The sequence below is a fragment of the Phaenicophaeus curvirostris genome, chromosome 13 (assembly GCF_032191515.1).
Source record: "Phaenicophaeus curvirostris isolate KB17595 chromosome 13, BPBGC_Pcur_1.0, whole genome shotgun sequence".
Lineage (NCBI taxonomy): Eukaryota > Metazoa > Chordata > Aves > Cuculiformes > Cuculidae > Phaenicophaeus > Phaenicophaeus curvirostris.
In genome coordinates, this window is record NC_091404.1 from 21535004 (window position 1) to 21557704 (window position 22701).

The 22701-nt window shown below is 47.3% G+C and overlaps 2 protein-coding genes across 2 annotated transcripts in view; both read right to left on the bottom strand.

Moving 5' to 3' along the window:
• The window catches only part of LOC138726066 (G-protein coupled receptor 83-like), a 30389-nt gene extending 23853 nt beyond the window's left edge, over positions 1-6536 (bottom strand). Inside the window, exon 1 of the mRNA XM_069867479.1 lies at positions 6357-6536. The gene's annotated coding sequence lies outside the window, so the exon portion shown is untranslated. The remainder of the gene's footprint in view (positions 1-6356) is intronic.
• An 8209-nt stretch (positions 6537-14745) lies between these two features.
• Positions 14746-20663, bottom strand: LOC138726095 (G-protein coupled receptor 83-like). Its single transcript, XM_069867522.1, has 4 exons — positions 19845-20663; positions 18352-18477; positions 16124-16257; positions 14746-15604 (listed from the first exon to the last, which is right to left on the bottom strand). The coding sequence occupies exons 1-4, from the start codon at positions 20220-20222 to the stop codon at positions 14980-14982; spliced, it is 1263 nt and encodes a 420-aa protein (XP_069723623.1). The 5' UTR covers positions 20223-20663; the 3' UTR covers positions 14746-14979.
• Positions 20664-22701: the final 2038 nt, after the last annotated feature.

The following is a 22701-nucleotide window of genomic DNA, read 5'->3' on the forward strand; positions in this document are numbered from 1 at the left end:
ATGCTCTGTCTGTTGCCCAGCCACTGGTGCATGTGGTGGGACCGGCTGGGGCTGCGGCAGCACCGCGCTGCTCGGGCACTGCCTGCACCACGGGCATCACGCAGCTCGGCCTTTGCAAGGGTTGGCCATGTCCATGGGAGCAGCCAGTGTGAACACCACGCATCGCGCCAAGGTGAAGTGATAGCATCACTCCCTGACACATCAGGGCTCTGACACACACAGACACTATCTCCACTTTCCCAGAAGGCAGTGCTTTCTCAGCTGTCTGTATGTTTGCCGAGTAGTCAATATGACACCTGGAACCATGAGCTGGTTCCCAGCTATCACAGGGCCGTGCCACAGCCAGTACTTGACACTGGAACAAGATCAGTGCTCTGCTCTCCTCAGCAGTCACTGGGCATCCTTTTTTATGCTACATGTACTGGAAACTCTTATCTTGGCTGGCAGAGCCTGGATTGCCAAAACCTGCATCACAGCTTGAGCAAGTGTCAGGGAAGATATTTTTGAAGTGCTGGACAAGGAAAAGAGTCAGCGCACTGCAATTGCTATAAAAACCACTTTGTGCAGGAGATGGATTTTGTTGCACACCCAGAGGGTGCTGCGCTCCTCAGATACAGGCAAAACACACAGCAGAGTATGCACAGCATTTTAGGGGACGCTTTCCCATTCCTGATGCCTCAGGTATTTGTTCAGACTTGAGAGACAGGGAAATTATCTCACTGTACAATCAAGATACAATTTTCCTATTCTACTTCTCTCTCACCTTGGAGGGGATTTTATTTCTCTACTTCATTCACCCAGATCTTTTGGGTATGTCTTTAGTTTTCCAAGAAACGCATCCATTAAATGAGTTCTCTCAAAGCCCAAGGTGTGACTTCACAACCAAAAGAATCCTCTACCATAAAAATCATGTTTGTTAATTGATCGGTGATGGCTGAGCACAATTAATGAGACTTCTCCCCTGCACAGGACTTCTGCATGTCTAGGGCCACAACCAGGGCAAGGGGAAGTACTTCAGACATGAAATGCATTTTCCACATGAAGAGGTGAAATTTAAGACAACATTAATAATGGCAGAACTAGGTTGCAGCAGGCTTCCATTCCCAGGCTATCAAGAAATCCAAACACATAATTCATGGTAGACTGGAGGTCATTTTCAAGTGCTTTAAATTTTTGTTGAGCAATTTGCAGAAAACTGAGTAAGATTTGAAGAAAAAAAGGCTTTTCTTCTCATTCTGCTGGTGCTGTAGAGGAGCAACTGGAGAGGCACCCTCACTGGCTAGAGGTTTTGGAGGCTGTTCCTGCTGCTGCAGTGTTCCCTCAAGACAGAGGGGTACACATGCACGAGGGTGTCAGCCAGTTACACTCCTGCCCCTTTAAGCCTTGATCCGAAATGTAATACTTCAGGAATATGATGGTTTAAACAATTTTAGTCAGTGAGTCAGTTCCAGATTATCAGCCCGCAGCGGGAGAGTGGTGACTCTCCCTCATAAATTAGCAACCAACAAGCTCTTCCCTTTGATGAATGTTATTTTAAAGACTCATCTCATTTATGAGCTCCAAGTACGCTGCCCATTAATCACTGCAAAGGAACACTGTACTTTCCTCCCCCTGACAGCTTTATTCCTGGGATGGCTTTTCCAGCATCAAGAGAAGAGAAAAGAAGAAAGAGGGAGAAGGAAACAGAAAAGATTTGGGGCCACCAGACCTGTGTCTCAGCTTGTCACCTCAGGTGATGGGAGGGATAGGAAGTTGCTTGCAAGGCTTCCAGACCTAAATATTAGAAAATAATTAAACCTATGCCTGTTTTGAAAGGTTTGCCGGGCCTGGGGAAGAAGGTGTGGGAAATATCCTGCACTAAAGCAGGAGCCATTCAGAGCCCAGGTAAGTGTGGGCTCTGGTTGCCTCATTGACAGCACTTTACCAGTTGCCACACCATCTCTATATTAGACAAACCACGCTTATTGCCACTGCCTGTGCCTGTCTCACCAGTATTTAACTCCTCCACTACTCAAATGAGCTTCTCAATTTGGCCATGAGTTTGAACCTCTTGTTATCCTCAAGCTGCAATTTACTGAGGAGGAATATCAGTTCGACAGATCATGACAGTAGATGCAGCTGCTGAGAAATAGGTTCACATAATCACTAGGTTGGAGAAGACCCACAGGATCATTGAGTCCAACCATTCCCATCAATCACTAAACCATGTCTCTCAGCACCTCATCCACCTGTCCTTTAAATGCCTCCAGGGAACGTGACTCGACCACCTCCCTGGGCAGCTTGTTCCAGTGCCCAATGACCCTTTCCGTAAAAGTTTTTTTCCTGATGTCAAGCCTGAACCTCCCCTGGTGGAGCTTGAGGCCATTCCCTCTTGTCCTGTCCCCTGTCACTTGGGGACACTTGTTCCTTGCATGTGTCTTGGGTTTCATACCTCAGTTTCCAGAAACTGAGAGAATCTGTCATTATCCCTAAAGTAAACTTACGGATAGAAGTGAGGAGCTGCTGGGTAGGACTGAGCAGAGAAAAAGTCCCAGAAGTATCAGTTCACAGAATATTTATCCTAACTCGCAAGGCATCATGGAAGGGTGGTGACTGCAACCACTGCCAAGAGGTGATCCAATCTCCTAGGATCTCAGGCCAAACTTATTTGTGGTCCAATTCCTTTAGTTTCTGGAAAGACAGAAGAGTTCTGCCCTTCACATTCAGTATCCATGAAAAGGATTGCTTGTATATTTATGTACACATACATGCACATTTTCAAGAGGAGGAGCCACAATCTGACACCATGGAACTAGAGAATGATGTTGCTTCATATTTGATTCCGAGTACAGGGAGGGATTCGCCCCTGGTTTGAAAGGGCTCATGAAGCAATTTGATTTGGATTTTGTCTGGTCTAACAGATGCTGGGCCCTTTCAAGAGCGACGCTGCCCAGATGCTCTGCTCCGGTTATGATGCAGTAGCAGAAGAATGCTGATGGCTTGTAGCTGATTGCGTGCTCACAGCATCATTTCTATTTATTCCTTGCAGGCTTCATGCCACCCTCACATTGGCTTAGCTCAGACAGGCTAGAGCATATGTTTATTTGGAATGGTATTTTAAACTTTTAACTCTCCCAGGTGAAATCTGTCTTTCCAGAATCCCCTTTTTCTGCCTTCCCAGGAGTCTCACCAAACTTCTGAAACCCATTCTACTCCAAGACGCTTTCCTGTACCAAGGCTTGTTTGCAGAATGGTCATTTGAGGAGACAGGCATTAACAGAGTCGCAGTCAGGGCTGATCCTATAGACTTTCCCATTTGCTCAGAAGCTTGAGGACCCCAAGGACAACACTGCTCCCAGCGTGGCTTATTGTTGCCTCAAACTCCTAACTTCATATTAGAATTTAATGACTGGCAAATCAGTAAAATACCTTGATGAGAGACTTCTATGCTTGGCTTATGTTCCACCCTGAGAAAGGATTCCATCTATAAACCTTTCGTGATGGTGAGACACTGCTGCAGCACCTCTCCTGAAAAGGGCCCAAAGGATCCTAACGAAGGGAATCACTCCAGCATGCCTTGGCCAAAAGGCCTGCTGCCACTTGGGGGAAGATGAATCCTCTCCCCTTATCCTATAGCCCCAGGGAAAGTTTTGTAAGGATTTTTAAGGCCCTGAGCAGAGGTCATTGAAATTTGTTTCCGTAGGCTTTGAAATCAAGTAATAAAAGGCCACAGGAATTCTCCCATCATCTTCACCAGTCCTAGAAAATCACCACCACCACTCTTATAATTCTTCCTTCTCAGTGCTTTGACATTACACCTTCCAGATCTTTCCTTTTCTATGGCCTCTATTCTATTACCAAATGCTCCCTGAAGAAGCAAAAGCAGATCACGCTGCTATTAGGCTGGCCTGCTCATTAGCAAAGACATCAAAATAAAGTTTGAATGCTTTAATATTAATGAAGTCAAACTGTAGTGTGTCCAACACCTTTAAACTTGTATGGGCTACAGAGGAAGACTCAGCAAGCGCCTGCCTGGCTGCAGAGGCAGCCCCGGAGTAAGTGGTTTTCCAGGGAAAGAACTGCTGAGCAGGAATAAGGCCCATCTGAAGTGGAGGGAAGAGTTTCTTTCATCATGGACTTGCTAACTTAATGAGGAAACCTTCCAACTAAGATTGATTGGGCCAGCAACGTGAGCCTACAGGTGGGTCTAAGCCTCAGAATGCTGGAAGGCAGCCTGCGCACGGGCAGTCGGAGCAGGGGCAGGAAGGAAAACAACGGCTTGTGTCCATTCACCCACTTTGATGTCTCAGGGAAAGAAATGCACAGCAAGTTCTTTGCCAAGAACAGCAGAAGGTCCCTATACAAAAAAATTTCAAGCAGACAACAAGTTGTCTGCAACAGGAAAATATTATAAAATCAGAATCTCTCTTCAAAGTTGCTGCTGGAAAGTATTTTTCACCCAAGATTTTTTTACTTTAAGATGATAGCCATAGTTTGTATTTTAAGCTAAGATAAAAAAAAAAAAGGTTTTTCTGTGGCAATTGGCAGCTCCTTTTGTCAGCTATGTCTCCTGGGAAACCAGTCTTTTTTGTAGAACACTGAAAGCTTAGTGTGACTGACGGCTGTCACGCTGGCTTCACATACTCTGTTTTTATCCCTTTCATCTCCTTTCTTAACTTACTGCATCTCTGAATTATCCCAGTGATTTGGTGGAACTGGCAAAAAGCCTCCAGCAGAAGCCCCATGCAGTGGTTAGGGATTGTGAACTGCACCTTTGATGAATGATGGTGGAATCCCCAGGTCCACAGGCAGCAGAGATGCATCCCACATCGATGCATCCTGCACCACTGCGCGGAGGCACTTGCAGAGGCACCACCTGGCAGCAGGGTGTAGTGCCATATCCAGCACATCAGTGAGGACAGTTCCATACCAAGCATCCAAGGTCTGTGGAGCATGGAATGTGCTGGTGGAGCTTTGCAAGCCCAGCAGGACACAGCCAAGGACCCCCAGCTGCTCTTTACAGCAACAGCTCTCTGCCATCCCCTCCTGCCTGAGCCTTGGTGGGTTCTTAAATCCCACTGACTGAGTCCACCAACAGGGACACAAACGTCTCCCTTCAAAAACAGCAGCTTTGCAGTCTTGTTTCTATTGCTGTTGTAGGTTTGGCAGGTAAATAATTCACAAAAAATGCTACAGTTAAATTTTTTCTTTACCCAGAGGCAGAAGGTTACATTTCTCACTCAATATTTGTAGCGATAGCAAAAGCTGCTGCTTAAGAAAACCACACGTGTCTTCAAAAGGAAAGAGAAAAGCTTTCCTGGTTCAGATTTGAAGCAATTTCTGCTTACTTTAAACACACTTGCCGAAGTTTAAAAAAAAAAAGTTTAAAAGAAAAGTTAAACTTTTCATAAAAGTAACAAAAATAGAGCTTTTTGCATTTTAAATGCCAGAGTTTAAAGCATCCAGCAGTGGTGGGTAAACTGTGCCAGAATCTTAGAGGAAAGGCCAAAGGCAAACCAGAGGCATTTTTCATCAGGCAGACACAAAGGCACCATGGCAATGAGGACAAAAAGTGTTTTAATAGACAGAGATTTGTTATCATAGGGAAGAGGAAGATGATTTAGTTAATCTAAGAATCTTAGATCACATAGAAACTGTATTGACATTTATGCACACACGCACCAATAACCAGGGACGTGAGCACATCACAGGGGTTCCCTAGACTGAAGATGCCACAGAGTCCACATTGCTAGGTACCCTGCCTCGGGAGCGGTGCCACAAAGCTCAGCCAGCTCCAGCAACGTACAGAAAGGCAAAACCACATTTAACCACAAAGTTGATAGAGTTCATGGTCAGGATCCAAAACAGCAAAGGCTACAACATAGACTGAAAAAATCTTCTAGGAGAACACAGATACTCTGGGGCAAGCCTGAAGTGCTTTTTCTGTTCAAAAGAGGAACAATTGAAGCAAAATCATCACCACAGCGTTCAGACCGAGCAGCTGGCCCCAGGAAGGGGCTCTTCTGAGCAGAGACAGCAAGAAGCCAAAGACCCCCCCCTAATACCAAGAAGAGGTCCACAGAACACATCTGAAACCTGTTTGCCAAGACACAGGGGAAAGCAAAGAGGCCTTGACCTTCTGTTACCCAGTTGTGTCTGGACTTATGCATCAAAGTGCCTGGCTATCTCTATATTAGGGATGCTTCCCAAAAACACCTTTTGGTATGCATCATGACAACTAAGGACAAAGGAATCCAGATTAACCTAAGTTTTCCAATTACCTGTCCTCTTGCAGAGCAGGAGACCAGCTCAGGAAATTAGGGAAGAGACACAAAAAAAACCCAACAAACTAAGCCTTTTGGTCTCAATAAGCTCACCTTTCTCCAGGACCTGGCTGCGATGGATCCAGCCATCTGCTGAAAGGAGAGCTGCTGAGGAACTGGAGGCAGAGGAGCTGCAGGCAGTGGGCCCTTAGAACTGAGCCCTGGGTGATGAGGTGATGAGCCACAGCTGACTCGAGGACACACACAGCCAACACCTGGAGGGATGGCCCACCAGCACACATGGTGGCGTCCTGGCCTTCAATGAGCCTCAATTCCTTTTCTAATGTTTTTCAACAGCATCCCAAATCTGCTGTGGCAGCTCCCTCATCTGGCAGCATTTTGTAACCTAAACGCACGTATATACTTTAAAAACAGTCCTGATTGTTTAAAGCAGTGGGCCCTAATTTGCCATCTCATCACTCATCCTGACAGTAAGGATGCTGTGTGTTCCCCAGGCTGTGTGCACAGCTCAGCCTGCTGAGCCCTAGGAAGGGTTTCTGTGTGTTTAGGGAACATACAGGCTGCTCTCAGCAGCTTTATGGCAGACAGCATGAAAACCTCTGCGGTTACCACCTCACCAGAAGCCCACTTTAGATCCAGGGTGGGTGGGAGAGAGGAGGAGAGGAACAGTTCTGGGATTTGGGCAAAGTTGTTCCTTCCTGCAATGCCCTGGCTTCAGCCTCAGTAAGTGGCTGTGAGCAAGCTTGTTTGGCTGATATTTGCTTGAAGTTATCAACTTTTGACTTTGTGATGACCTTCCTGAGTAAGTACAAACATTGTAAATCACACAGTCTGGAAAGTAGGAGCTGGCGATGGGAGATAAAGCAGCCATCAGGAGTGCCATTCTAACTCAGGATGATGGCAGGCTCAAAAGTATTTTTAATGATGCTGCTGATTATTTCTATGTAAAAGGAAAAAAAAAAGGAGAAAAAAAAGAAGACATGCATAAGGAGAATTGTGTTGTTTACCTTTACAACACCATTTAGTTGAAATCATTGTAACTTTTCATACAAAATTAAATGAATGATAAAGCATTTTTCCTATCTGTGTTAATGCAGTGAGAAGGACACACTCTCACAAAAGTTTAACAGGAGACCTGATCCTGCATATGGAAACTCAAAACTAGCCTGGAGGCATACAAACCAGGGTAATGTGCTGGTATCAGCACACCAAGGAGCACTGGTATTCAGTGCCTGATGTTCTGTGAGGCTGGGCTGAAAGATCCTGCCCTGCAGGTCTCTCCTCCTCCATATCTCAACATCATTCAGTCACTCCTGTGGCAGAGTGACATTATTCTATTTTTGTATTCTTCCACAGACTTTTAAAAACTGTTAAATTGTTCTCACAAGAATAAGCCAACATGTCCTATTCTGATACTTTCTGCATAGCACTATGATCTCAGCATCCTGTCTTCTGACTGCTGATGGAAACAACCCTTGCATGCATTGCACTTCCCATAGAAAAAATAGTGAGTTGTGATTTTGAGACTAATGTAGAGGACTGGAGATAAGAGCAGACGAAAGACAGGATGCCCAGTCATGACAAGACATGATCCAGTGGGAGGTGTCCCTGCCTATCACAGGGGGCTTGGAACTTTAAGGTCCCTTCCAACCCAAAGCATTCTATGATTCTATGAATAAAAAAGATGGCCCTTGTTCCAAAGAGCCTTCAGAGTGGTGATCAGGCTCTGAAAGAGATGTTAATAACAGGGAAAAGTACCTGTGGGATTCATCTCTTTGTTTTAACCTCCCCAGGGAGTTTTCTAGCCTACAGCTTTTGTGTATGTTTAGGTGCAATATTATTACTAACAAATCACAGACTTGAAAGGAGAGACTTTTTTGTCAGAGGATGAAAACTGATGCTATCAACATTTGGTTTAACTTCACCGCAAACTTCTCACCTACCTTGTCCTTTTGGAACAGTCCAAAGCTTTATGACCAGTGTACTGCTGGTATTTGGCTACTCTGTGCTTTGGCTGACCATTGCAATTCAGCCGTCAAGACCTATTTTTAGTCATATGAATAACGAAGAACTTTTGGAGTGGATCCTGAAACGTCCTGGGACTCAACAGGAATGTGACAGTGGCGCTCAGCGGAGCTCACTTGCAAGTGTTTTGTTTGTTCATATGCACAGTGCCTTTTTATCCCGTGTTTGCAGTGAGTCACATTTCCTCTGCCCACAGCTTCCTTGTAAAAAGTAGAATAATAATGAGGTACTCTTGTGCTAACTTGGTATTCAGCTCAGGTCCAGGAAGTAAGCTTTCTATTGATTATTTGCTATGGTTGTGAGCACAAAAGCCACTGCTAGACCCCTCTGCCAGGGTGGCTGGTGAAGATCTGTCAGTGAAGTGTTTTGAACAGAATTGCTCCACTTCCTTTGCCGATCTGTGTTATCACTTCTGGGAACTCAGGATTCGCTGTAGTTATCCAACTGGGCTGCATTAGGAACTCGAGGTCAGGCTACCTTATCTTATTTATTTTAATGTGTTCTTTTAACTGAGATACAGAACTCCTCAGATGCTATTGTGTCTGAGGCCCTGGAGATCTCTGCCAAGGCAGGCGGCAAAGCTCCAGAATTAGAGCCCTGGCATCAGTAACAAGTGATTTCAGTGGAGGCACACCACTGGAAGAGGGTGGTTGTCTGGTTTGTCAGGACCTTGGGCTCCTTGAATTGCAAATGAACTGCCAGGGACAGGCACACACTCGTACAAATAATCTCTTTAAAGCTTTCTTTTCAGTTGTTCATATTGTAGATGACTGAAATATTCCAAGTAGGTTCCAAGTTCATTTCTCAAGCCTTGAATTGTATTTTGATATGATTTTTGAAGTTCTCTGAGAAATCCCTCTTCACTCTCATGCTACTGAAGCCCAGCATATTAAGATGACTGCATGGCAGCCTTCATTCTACTTTGCACTCCCAAAGCAGCTTAAAAATTAAGTTGCCCATTTTGGGTCACAGTTTGGAGGACAGGCTTGTTTTCAGGGTATGGCCTCCCTTGCTGGGTATTCCTGCTCTCGTAGCAGACCCCTTGCAGGACAGCAGCAACGGGACCACATCTGCTAGTGGTAGTAGCACCAGGTCAACTACTTGAATATCTTGTAACAAGGCCCCACTGCCTTGCGGGGATGTAACCTGCTGTAACCTGTGGAAGATGTAATGCTTGATATTTATTTTGACTTCTGACTTCATAGCGTTGCTTCAGTTCTGCCTTTCTCTAACCCCAGAAAGCAGCACCTCGTTGTTTTGTGTCGGGAAAACTGGTCTATGGGGAGCGGCTGAGGGACTGCTCAGTGCGGAGGAGGCTGAGGAGAGACTTTATTGCTCTCTGCAACATCCTGAGAGGATGTTGGAGCCAGGTGGGTGCCAGTCTCTTCTCCCAGGAAACAAGCAAAAGGACGTGAGAAGCTCAACAGGAGCTGGCAACATGTGCTCACAACCCAGAAGGCCAACCGTATCCTGGGCTGCATCAAAAGAAGTGCAGCCAGCAGGTCGAGAGAGGTGATTCGGCCCCTCTATTCCTCTCTTGTGAGACCTCACCTGGAGTACTGTGTCCAGTTCTGGAATCCTCAATGTAAGAAGGAGATGGAGCTGTTGGAACAGGTCCAGAGGAGGCTACAAGGATGATCAGAGGGCTGGAGCACCTCCTATACAAGGACAGGCTGTGAGAGTTGGGCTTGTTCAGCCTGGAGAGGAGAAGGCTCCAAGGAGACCTTAGAGCAGACTTCCAGTACCTGAAGGGGCTACGAGAAAGCTGGGGAGGGACTGTTCACAAAGGCTTGTGGTGATGGGATGAGGGGCGATGGGTATAAACTGGAGGGGGCAGATTTAGACAGGACATATGGAGGAATTTCTTCACCACGAGAGTGGGGAGGCCCTGGAACAGGCTGCCCAGGGAAGCTGCGGCTGCCCCATCCCTGGAGGTGTTCAAGGCCAGGCTGGATGGGGCTTGGAGCCCTTGATCCCGTGGGAGGTGTCCCTGCCCGTGGCAGAGGGGTTGGAACCAGATGTTCTTTAAGGTCCCTTCCAACCCAATGATCCTATGACAAGAGGAAACGGCCTCGAGTAGTGCCAAGGGAGGTTTGGACGGGATATTAGGAAATATTCTTTCACGGGAAGGGCACATGGCAAGACAAAGCCCTGGCAGAGGCTGCCCAGCTAAGCGGCGGCTCCGCCATCCCTGGGGGTTTGAGGGCGGGGTGGATGTGGCACCGGGGCCCGCCGCGGTTCCTCCGAGTCCCCCCAGCCCCGAGGCGGCCCCGCAGCGCCCCCTGGCGGCCGCGCCCGGGGACGCCGAGGATTTGGGGGAGAAAAGAATGAATTCTCGTTCTGTGGCGTCAAAGAGCAGAGCCGCCCCCCCATCCCGGCGCGGGGAGGGTGAACGCCCGCCTCGTCCAGGAACAAACCCAGCGAGGGGCGATTCCCGGCCGAGTCAGTGACCACACACCCGGGAAACGGGCACAAGTTCCCAGCAGCAGGAAAGCTGCTGTTAGCTTTACCAGTTTATAATTACACCACTACTAATAATTAGCTAATAATGACTCTGCTGGCAAGTTTCTGTCCCGCACGGTGAGTCCCGGGTTATTTAACGACAGCAATAACCCCAAAATGAGCCTGACTCTGCGTCCCCCCCTGCAGCGACGGGCGCGGGAGGCAGAGCGCCTGACAGGCGAGCTTCGCCTTCCTTCTCGGCTCAGGTGAAGCCACGCAGGGATGCCCTCTGTGAGGGAAGAATCGCCCCACTCCTCTCTCGCGGTGTGCCCCGGGTTTTCTAAATCATAGAATCATAGAACAACCAGGTTGGAAGAGACCCACGGGATCATCAAGTCCAACCATTCCTATCAAACACTAAACCATGTCCCTCAGCACCTCGTCCACCCGCCTCTTAAACCCCTCCAGGGAAGGTGACTCAACCCCCTCCCTGGGCAGCCTCTGCCAGGGCCCAATGACCCTTGCTGTGAATAATTTTTTCCTGATGTCCAGCCTAAACCTCCCCTGGCAGAGCTTGAGGCCATTCCCTCTCATCCTGTCCCCTGTCCCTTGGGAGAAGAGGCCAGCTCCCTCCTCTCTACAACCTCCTTTCAGGTAGTGGTAGAGAGCAATGAGGTCTCCCCTCAGCCTCCTCTTCTCCAGGCTAAACAACCCCAGCTCTCTCAGCCCCTCTTCGTAAGGCCTGTTCTCCAGCCCCCTCACCAGCTTTGTTGCTAAAGGCTTTTGGCCTGGGTGAAGTGGGAGCCGGGATGCTTTGCCCTTCCACGTGCCGTGGGGTAGCAGTCTCCAGAGCTCAGGACACCACAGATTCCCCCCCAGCCTGTGGCACCACATCCATTGCCAGGACGAGGACATCTGCTCTTCCTCCGCTCCTGATGGCGCTTGCAGCCCTGGAGCCAGCGCTGCCTTCTGCACCAGCTCCTTCAGGCAGACCTACCCGACATCAGCCAGGGCTTTCCCATTGGATTGAAGGACCTGGGAGTCAGGTTATGGAAGAAGGAAAAGAAACAGCTTTTGTTGTTTTTAGCTTTAGGGGGAGGAGAAAAAAAACATCTCTGTGAAGCAATGTCAGTTTAAATCCATGATATTTTTTTTCAAGTTTTATATAGCAAAGAAATAGCTTGTTTCTGCAGCATCATGTGGTATGGCACAGACTGTTTGCACCTAAAGAAGATAGTTCCATACTAAAAGAATTTATTTAATATCAAATCTGCTTTACCTGCCTTACTTAGAACAACGGGTGTTTCTGCTGTGCAGCATCACAGTGCCGTTCTTCACTGAGCGTTCCTAAGAGCCTCGCTTTCATTTCCAAGGGAGAGTAAAAAAAACATCTTCATGGACTCTCTTTTGCAGAAGCCTTGCTCTGGTTTCAGAGTACATTTCACAACATCCCGTACTATTAAACCTCCACAGAATCATCAAAAACCCACAGGACAGAGAGGATCCTAAACTAGTTATTTTCTTTGGCTGTTATCAGCCCCCCCAAAATGCTGGTGAATCAAACCTGGTTCTGCCACAACCATAGGGAAGTTCAACAGAGCTCATGTTAAAGCAGGAGCATCTAGCAGGAGGTTGCAAAGTTTGCCAGACTTGTACAAAAACATCAGCTTTTGCCAGTCACTTCAAGAAAACAATTTTTTGAAGGCAGCTTGACAATCCTAGACTGCAGATTCTTGCCAAGGAAAGGGCTGCTTGAGTAAGGATGAGCACAGGATATGCAGTTGGGAAACCAATGCCAGTGTCCAACTGGGAGCAAACTGTCCCCTGCGGGACCTTACCAGGGGTGGGTCCCTCTGCCCACCAACGCTGGACCTCATGCAGCTGACGATGTGCCCCAGGTGTACACCCCCCTCAAAAGAGCTGAAGGAGCCTGATGCAGCTTGCTGTCCTGTGGAAAGGATGAGTAGCAAGAACAGACTCTGTTCTATTTATTCCACAGTCATGAGTTCTGGCAGTTCTCTGGGAGTACGTCGCAACACACCTGCATATCACATTACTCAATTACATTGACTTTGTCCAATGTAAAAAGAACATTTGAATGAGAGGATGTTTGGTTAAGTCACTCACCTTAACGTTGTATTTGGCTTAGTGGTTTGTTTGTTTTCTTAACAGGAGTTGTTTTGTTTATAGAAAACTTCCCGACAGCTGCGTTATGGAAATGCCATTTGCAGTGGTGTCAATTCCAAGTTTTCCAGACAGTAAAAACCCAACCTAGTAGTAATACCAGGTTTATGCTGTTATTTATTTGTAACATAAAATGAGAGACTCAGATGCTTGACTCTGCTGTGCCAGCTCTAGTCAGAGCTGTGCTTACACTGTTTCATGAGGGCAAAAAAACAGAGGCACACACAATAAAGCCCATGGGAAAAGTCTGCTATACCTATTTCTTGCAGGGGAATCAGAGAAGACATCTGAGTCCTGGGTGCTTGTTCTCTGAGAAGATTTTTCTAACTCAGTTTCTTCCCCTAAGTACATCCTTCTGCAGGGCAACTCCTGCGGGCACACGGTAGGGACAAGTGATCACCATTCCCAGGAGAGTAGCCTTTACTCGAAGTACTGGCACTGGGAATGCTGAGGTGGTTCGCAGTATTGCAAGCCACTGAGGTCTGGTTCTTGTCTGGTGTGCTTCTGTCCTCTCCCGTTCCCACAATTACCTAAGGAAGAAGCAAGGTTGCGTTCTGCTTACTCTTTCCTCAGCTTCCTAGTTTCATATTTAGATGCAAATGCACGCTCAGGTCAGACGATAATATTTTTGTACCTATCAATGCATCTTGATTACCAATTTAAATAATCTTCTGCTCAGATTTGCAGCTGTAGCGAACTGCCAGTCTTCAGTGGCCAGACAATAAAGGGGTAATTAGTATTATTCTGCACAGGAAGGATGAAACTCATTTTCCTTTCACTGTATTTTGAGGCCAAATCCTTCACAATCATGAAGGCCTAGCCAGCTCTGAATGGACACAAATGAATAAACTGGTTATTCTTTCCAAGGAAGAGAAAACCACAAATGTTGTGAGTCTTAACAGCTGTTAGTTTGAAGCTGGCCACAGGTCCTCACTTGCTGTTCCTCACTGCTGATCCAAATTCAGCTCTGAAACATCAGAACTGGCTGCCGCAGTGGCCCATCAGACCAGCAGCTGCCGACACCGGCTGCCCAGAGCTACGCACCCGCCTGCCCACATGCCGAAGAATCTCAGCTATTCCTTTACGTCTGGGAGCCATGGTTCCAAGCAGGGTAAAGGCTGCTGAGAGCACTCCATCCCCTTCGAGGGCAGCGGGAGTGCTGGTATTGGAGGCGATTGCTGTGGCACTACTAGGTGCTCCATTTCATTCAGCAGAAAATATATGGAGGTTTACAAATGAACTCTTTTCATCTACTGACACCTTTACCTGGCTGCGGCTTTTCATTTTAAAAAACTGCAGAGCTGTTCCCGGCACTTTAAGTCCCAAGGTCTCCCTGGTGCAAAGCACGGCGCCCTCAGTAGCCAAGCAGTTATTGCTGCTGCCTGGCAAGGTAACTCCAGATGGACACAGGCTGACTCCAGGGGCTGCCACTGCAACAATGAAGCCACAAAGGACACAAGTTTTGTTCATGTTGTGATTTTTGAGGTATTTTCCCCTCCACCAGCAGGCACAGCCATCCACCGTGCTGCAAAGAACGCGCCTGGGTCTAAGTGAGGCAGACAGGCAGAGCTGTGGCACCTCTAGAACAGCAGAGTAATCAGCTGAGATGTGCTGGGTCTGAGAATGGCTGTAAACATGATTCATCCTGAACAGATCATAAGTAAATAAAAGGGACTTGGTACAGAGTTCCTATATGTATAAACAGCCTTCTGCTTTGAAATAGCGTGCATGAGCTGGCATGTGTATTATCAGTGTAGGTTCCCTTATTTGGTCATGCTATGAAAATTCCCTGTGCTTGAAGAATTCTTCTAATTTTTGCTGATTATTCAAAAAAAAAAAAATTCACTCAATGCCCTTATTGTGGAACTGACATGTGGGCAGTCCATCCCAGGAGGTTTTTGAACACCTGACTGGGCAAGGTCCTGAACAACCCAATCACAGGGTGAACTCAGCTTGCTCTGGGCAGAAACCTGGGCTAGATGTTCTCCAGTAGTCCTGTCCAATTCAGATTCTCTCATGGTTCTGCAGTTACAACACAATGCTGCCTGGACACCAGACAAAGGGCTCAGCTTTCTGCCACAACTGGCTGAACACTGGATATGTCTGCCTTTGCAGAGTTCCTCTGGGAAGATGCCCTTGCCTTCTGGCAGGTGCTGCCTCTTTTATAGCGGCAGTTCTCAGCCCAGGTATGCCTGAAAGGAAGGGAGATGGACTGCAGGGCATGACTCTGGGCTGCACTTCTTCGCCGGCACACATACAGCAGGGACTTCAACTCGGATCTGAAGTTCTCATTCAGCCAACAGTAAATGAAGGGGTTGTAGCAAGTGCTGCTCATGGCAAACCAGTGAAAAGCAAAATACAGAGCATTGCTGCTGTGGATGGCCCTACAGGAGATCAACACCACGTAGCAGTTCAGGGGGAACCAGCATACTGCAAACACCACCACCACCACCATCAGCATCTTCAATGTCATCTTCTTTTTCCGTTGATGGGCATAGTATTGCTCCATGGTGAGGTCCCCGATGGCATTTCTCAGCCAGAGCTTCTTGGCCACTATGGTGTATGTGACGGAGATCACAAGCAAGGGCAGGACATACAAGAGAACAAAAGTAGTCAAGTCCAAATACTTCCAGAACAGGTCAGCAGGAGGAGGGAAACTGGGGAGGCAGACCATTCGTATTGTTCTGTTCCTGAAGATGAAAGAGAGAAAGAACTGTCAATTTCACCACCAGATGCACACAACATCTGGAGGACAAACATCTCAGACATTCTTAAAAGTTTCGGTGAAGGTTTAGACAGCAGAACTCATTCTGCAACATGGGCAAGTGCCCCTTGCAATAGAAGGTTTGACCTTTGGCCTCAATGAAGATACTTTGAACACAACCCCAGGAAAAGAAAAGAAATAATACATATTGACATCTGTGCCCTTTAACGACAAAGAGCCTCTCTCTTCTGTGATCAGCTCAAATTACAGGGCTGGATCTCTGAGCCAAAACCAACTAAAAAACCCGCCCAAAAGCAATTCCAGTGATTTTTGTCATCCTTTCACAAGAAACACTGTGCCCAGTCAAAGAGAAGGAGGACGGCTCTGTTTCACTGTGCTTTCTTTTTTAAATAACACAAATGGAGAGATGTGTGCAGTGGAATCTGGGGTACTTCGATTAAGCTGCACGTGGCATATGAAAAAAAGCACTGTGTAAATGTCTTACCCAATATAAAATCTTGTCAAAGTCTGGTAGATGGCATGAGGCAGTGAGAAGCAGCTGGCCATCACCCAGATGATAATGATGCAGATCCGTCCTTTCACCATGGACATGCGTGGCTTGAGAGGGTGCATGATAACCTACAGAGAACAACCAATCCTGAGGATTTACAATAGTTTCAACTGATAAAATCAAGCTGCAAGCTTTAGAAAGAAAGAATGCATCTTTGCTTTATCCATGTCCAGAAGCAACCATTTCATGCTGATCACTGAATAAAAAGCAAAAAGCGCATATGCTTTCCAAGACAGCAGGGAATGCTCAGCATGGAAGTTAAGCATGGCACAAGTTGAGAGCTAAGAGGCTCTTCTGGCTCATGCCATAGGGAGTACAAAAAAAAAAATCCTAATTACTACAGACAAGGGCTCCAATGCAGATGGCAGCCACAGTGCTCACAACACTTGGCATTTGGTGGACTTGCAAGACAGAGTGACAAGAAGCTGGAAAGCTATGGTGGAACGTTATCCTTGGCCAACATAGCACTATCAGACTTAAAGGCCGGTCTCCCTTACATTCAAGGTTTACCCCTGTGGCACTGGATGCAGCGTGGTGCAGCCCAGGTATGTTTGCTGCTAAGGAGGGCTACTGCATCTGACAGCATCTGGTCACTCTTTCAGCCTCACATTGCAGTTGGAAGTGCCACAGCAGCTCTGCATCCCTCCAGTGTTTAAAGGCATGAAGCAGAGACTCAATTTACAGGACTTTGGAGAGCATTAGTTCTGGAAAATGCAAAGGGTTGTGCAAGTATGAAGTGTTACTCCCGGCCCAGTGCCCTGAGCAGAGAAACACTCATAGTCACCCAGCAGTTTGACTTCAGAGATCACAGTGGGTAGGTATCTGTTGAGCTACATGCAGTATGAATGATTATACTAGGCAACAAAACAATAACTGAAACCTCTGGTATTTTACGCGTATCTTTTGTAGTCTCATTATAAATGCCTACTTAATAGAACGTCTACAACTGTCCTGGAGCACCTATCTGCTCCGGTACCTCCCAGGACTAGCAGTATCTCTTGAGGTAAGTGTTGATTACCCTTTGCTCAGTGACATGTCCTCAATTCTGTTTTTATCTCCTTGGGCCATGTTAGCTAATTCCCTTTTCGAGGATCCTACTGAATTTAAAGGCAGTTATTGTGTTTACCATTAATTAAACAAACACTCTTTGATACCTAGACATGCCTTGCAATCAACCCAAAATCTACTGATTAAAATGAATTATCAAGATGCTTTGCTTTCAGGAGCTGCAATGTCGCACACAGAATGGACAGACTATGAAACTTTTAGTGGTAAAAAAGGCACAAACAGATGGTCTGTACTCTGGCAGTTACTGTGATATTCTGACACCAGATGGAGCACTCCAGATGACTGGAGTGAAATTTGCTGTTTTTAACTTCATCAAGCCATGTCATTTATCATTTGAAATTGCTCTGCAGTAACAACCGCTCCCACATCACAAGAATAACACAGAGCCTGCTGAACACACTTTGTGCTGTCTGCTCTCCCACTGCACTGCATTTATCACCTCAGCAAAAGATACCAGCTGTGTTCAAGGAAACCCTTTGGTTTGCACTTATTTCTTGACCTGTAAGGTTTTCTCAGTTGGTTCATGCCAAAAAGTATCAGGGCACGGGGAGGAGAGGAGAATGTCTCCCCTTGAACTGAACAGGCTAATGTAGTTCCCACTGCTTCCAGTCTCCGCTATCCCTAAACAATGGGGAAAGCCTAAAATCTGTGAGGCTCTTCATAAATACCTGCTGAGACAAGGCACTGCCTTGTTGGCATTCAAACTTGAGAGCATATTCCCAGCATGCCCTCAAAGCTGCCTGTCACAGCGTGGCTGAGGTGGCAGGGACCCTGGAGACCACCAGGTCCAGCTCCCAGTGCAAAGCAGGGTCAGATGGAGCAGGCTGCCCAGGACTGCTTCCAGCTGGGCGCTGAGTATCTCCAAGGACAGAGACCCCACAACCACTCAGGGCACCCTGTTCCAGTGTTCAATCACCCTCACTGGGAGAAACACAGGGTTTCTGTCCACTGCCGTGAAAGCTAGTGTTCTCCCCTCCTTTCCTTGATTCCCAAAACAGTGTGGGTTTCCAGGTACTGGGATTTGAAATGGGTAAAAACCTATGTTTCTAGCACCTTATTTTCTAGCAAGGGTAGGGATGATGTGTATCACAGACCTGATGCCGATCCAGAGCGATGGCAGCAAGGGTCAGCACAGAGACATGGACAGAGCAGTACTGCACAAACCGGCTTATGTGGCACATCAGCTTCCCAAAAATCCACGTACTGCTTACAAACCGCACCTGCAGAACAGACAAAACTGGATTAAAGCAGCATGCATCACCTGAAGGGGAGCAAACAGAGCATGGTAAGGAAGAAATGCTGAAATACAGTTTCTCATAGTCGTTATGCCTATATTGTTTTCACTGTAGTTGCATTATATCCAGTTCTTCTGGGAAAACAGTGACTACGCAAGAGGCTTTGAAAAAAGAGACGAGATTTATTTTATAATGCACAAAGAAATCCACCGGAGTACTGCTCTGTGTGTGTGTTCGCACATCCATGTGTACACAGAGCATGGCCGTTCTGGAAAATAGGAAGAGATGTTAGCTCAGCTCCCTGCTGAGGCCCTGCAGGGAAAGCAGCAACTTGCCTCCTTTAAAACAGTTGCGCATGTGAATTTGTAGGTGCTGAAAGTTGCAAGGGTCCAAACTTTAGAGAAGTAAATCCATGGGAGAAAAAAATTATTGAGGGTGTTGAAGTAGGGAAGTGACCCCTCGGAGTCAGGGACTGCCTGGTACAGAGCATCGCTGCTCACCTGCCTAAGTTCATGCTCTTCACAAGCTTGGTTGCCTCCCTCATCGATCTGACCTCTGCAGTACAGGAGCCGCCTTGCTTGGGCATGAAACCAGCCGCTACTGGGAGGGGAGTGAGGTCAGGGGAGTTCAGAGCCTCCCTGAGACTGCAGGACAGGGGCACAGCATTCCTTATCAGCTCCCAGAGAGGGTGCCTGTGGCGCTTTTCTGCAGAGGAGATCATTCCAAATAACAGTTGTCCTCTCACTCTCCTGCTGTTCCTGACTGTCCAATATTTATTTCAAATTAATATAACTCTTTCAGGAAGCAAATTAAGCTAATTTGAAATAAAGCACATTTCCTACAAAACATCTGTCCACACAGAGAATCAGTCAAGCTTAGCTAATCTGTTTTCAATTAATCTAATTAATTTCTCCATAGAGACAACTCCAGTAGTAATGACTCTGACAAGGAACCTGTAGCAATGTGCTGCTGCTTTGAACTGGATGTAAATGCTAAGAGGGCTCACAGTTATTTAATTACGTGTGCCTAAGGGGTGACAGTTGTGCAGATACACAAGAGCACTCTCCTTTCCCTGGACAGATTAAGAGCTGCAAATCCCATCGGAGCAAGGAAACAGGATCAATTTAAGAAAACGTGAATTAAAACTGATAATTTAGGAACTACTTTTGAAAGGCTGAAGAATGCTACAGACAGTGCATGGCTGCAGCTGATCCAGGAGGCAAAAGGAGTGAGGGGAAGAGCCAAAGAGAAAGTCTACATGTAAGCTTGTTCCTGGCCCATTCGACACACGTGCACACGGCTCAGACAGGCACACGCAGGCACCGGCACACATAGCCACAGCGGGTGCTCACCAGCGTGAAGGGGGTGTTCAGAACGGTGATCATCACATCAGCAATGGCCAGGTTGACGATGAAGAGGCTGGTGGCTGAGTGCATCCTTTTGTTCTTGATCACCACATGGCACACCAGGATGTTGCCAAATAGCGAGATGCAGATGATCACGGAGTAGGCTACAATCAGCAGCGCCTTCACCGTCCGGCTCTGGGACTCGCCCTCATACTTGGTCCCGCTGCCAAAGTCCCCCAGGTCCTCCAGGTCCAAATCACTGTGGAAGAAGGACTGGTTAGGGAAGCCATACAGTGCAGAGAAGAAGTTGGTCGTGTTGCGATTCTCTGCTCTCCAGAAGGGCTTGGAGATGTACTGCAGAGGGAACCACGTGTGCCTGCTCATGGCTCGGGGAACAGAGCTCCAGCACTGCCCGTGTCCCCAGGCAGGCTGCTCGTCCCTCTCTGCCCTCCTTGCCAGCAGCTCAGGTGCTGCAGAAGGGAACACACATGCTTGCAATTTAAAAATCTGCCCCGTGGTTGCAGACTACATGAAAGAGTTGATCAATGGGTCCTTCTTCCAGTGCCGATTCCCCTCTCCAGCTGCAGTCCTGTTTCAGTCCCGTGTGTCCTATCCGCAGTAGCTGTTTCAGATGCTGGAATATCAGAAATCCCCACTTTCTCTCTGCACTCAGAAAGAAATCCTAATGAATATTTCCTTTTGGGCACTGCTTTGCTTTTCTCTCACAACTTCTTCTTAGGAATCTGCTTTATTTGTTTTCCACAGTCTGCCCTGCAGGTCTCTGTTTCCTGAGAGTTTTCAGAGCTTGGCAGAATCAAAAAAGAAGAAAAAAAAAAGAAAAAGCAAGGGCAGCCTTTCCTTTTCTTTCCACCCTCGAAGTGCCACTGAGCTACACCGAAGCAGCTCTGCTCAGGGGCTGAGTGGTCTCTGCTTTCTCTGCAATATACAGAGCCTGCCAGATGACACACCACATAGGAAATAGCCAATAGTGTATCTCTGTCGAGTTTATCCTGAGGTGTGTTGCAACCCCACACGTAGACAGTGGGAGAGTCTGACATGTGCAGACCTGGCAAAGCAGCAAATTGTCAAGAGAATGGCTGTGCCCTGATCTTCCCCATCTCCTCTCTCCTCCTCCTCCTTTCTGGGCACCCAGCACAACAGCTACATGGGGGGAAGCATCTTTCTTTCCCTTCCAGAGTTTGTGCAGACAGAGAACACCTGAGGATCTCTCTCTGATCCCAGCTTTGTGTCTGGCACTGTCCCCATCTCACACTCCTGAGACACAGAGAACACTATAAAAAGGAAAACGCAACAAGAAAATGAGAGCAGAAGTTTCAGGGTGCTGCTGGGTGTCCAGGGAGGTTCCTGCCACATCTCATCCCTCTGAGCCAGGAGGTGGGGAAGAGTGGGAGCAAACAGCAGATGTGGGTGGAAATTCCTTCTCTTCTCCTTACCAGACACAGGCATTTACAGAGCAGCCAGGGGCTCCAAGTTCAGAACTCGAATGCATGGAGCCTTCTGTGCCACGCAGCTGCAGCAAGCTCCTGCACTGGGACACCGGGCTGGGTGACAGGAGGGGCTGAACAGAGATCAGGTCAGGGCTCTCAAATGGGACTGGGGACAAAAGCCCACAGCTTCGCATTTGTGACAGACTCTGCATCCCAGCATTCATCTGGCAGCACAGAACATCTTTTGCCTTAAGTGTTCTTGTCAGATGTCTCTTCAGAGATGTCACCAGGCCTCTGCTCCCTCCTCAGCATCCCCAGATTCTATGTTTCTGCTGGCTCACGGCTACCCATTCCTGCACCTGCCTGGGGCTAAGCCAGGCGTGCAGCCAGCAACTGGGCAGCTCCATCTTTTTCTTTAACTTTTTTCTTCAGTTTCCATAGCTAAGAATGCCAATTAACTCAGTCAAGATATCACGAGTGCATCACATACGGCCGTAAAGGCAGAAGGCTGTGCCATGCATGGGATTAGAAGCAGGACTCTTGCTACCAAAGGAGAAATGGCAGCCATCTCCCCGCATACCCCTTCAGACATTGCTGCTAATGGCTTGGTGGTGAACATCAGTGGGTGTGTGGCTCTGCATTACACACACACGCATCCCATCTGACACACATGGTGTGCAGGTGCCTGTGCCGGCCGCTCTCACTGCTGCCCCAGCACGGCTGACAGCCCATGCTGGCCGGCTCCGGGTGGGCCAGCACCCACCAGCATCCCCGCAGCACATCCCGGCACTCCTCACTGTGCAGTTACCTCCTCATTTGCCAGCATTCCCTTTCATTCCTTCATCCTGTGTCAGGAGGACCTGACAGAGTGGCATTTAGATGCATATGCACAAACGTGCTTGCTTCAAAATGCCCGTGTGCCAGAGGCGTGCTATTCACATCCTACTGCATCCTTTGCAGAGCCAATTTATTCTGTCAAAGGTTGAAACACTTAAGCAATCACATGCTATTTTGCTGCAGTTATTATCCACTTAGAAACATTCCGAGCTGCTTTAGCAGACTTTGGTGTTTGAGGTGCATCATAACTTAGTGTTTGTGCTGGATCCTCTCAGTCAAGCAAAGCAAATGAGAAATATCCTTCATCAAACACCTCCATTTGAATTGCACAGAGTCATCCTTTGTTTCTATAGACAACCTTTGGCTTTCTCACTTTAGCTTTCAAAAAAAAATTTTGGAACTTTTCATTTTCATGACATTGAGCATTTTAATTTTTGGTTCCTTTTTCTTGTGAAAAAATAATGTCAAATTAATGAAATTTCAATTGCAGTGAAGACGCATTTTTGAATAGATCTAACAGGCTAAGTGTTGATCCTTCTTTGGTCAGTCCTCTAGAAAACATAAATACCAAAGAATCA

What these genes read in the sequence shown, in the direction of transcription:
- LOC138726095 (XM_069867522.1), bottom strand. Translation starts at nt 20,222, where the DNA reads ATGAGCAGGCACACGTGGTTCCCTCTGCAGTACATCTCCAAGCCCTTC. An exon ending in TGAACACCCCCTTCACGCTG is followed by an intron (nt 18,478 to 19,844) that starts GTGAGCACCCGC and finishes TCTGTTCTGCAG; the next exon opens with GTGCGGTTTGTAAGCAGTAC. An exon ending in TTGACAAGATTTTATATTGG is followed by an intron (nt 15,605 to 16,123) that starts GTAAGACATTTA and finishes TTTCATCTTCAG; the next exon opens with GAACAGAACAATACGAATGG.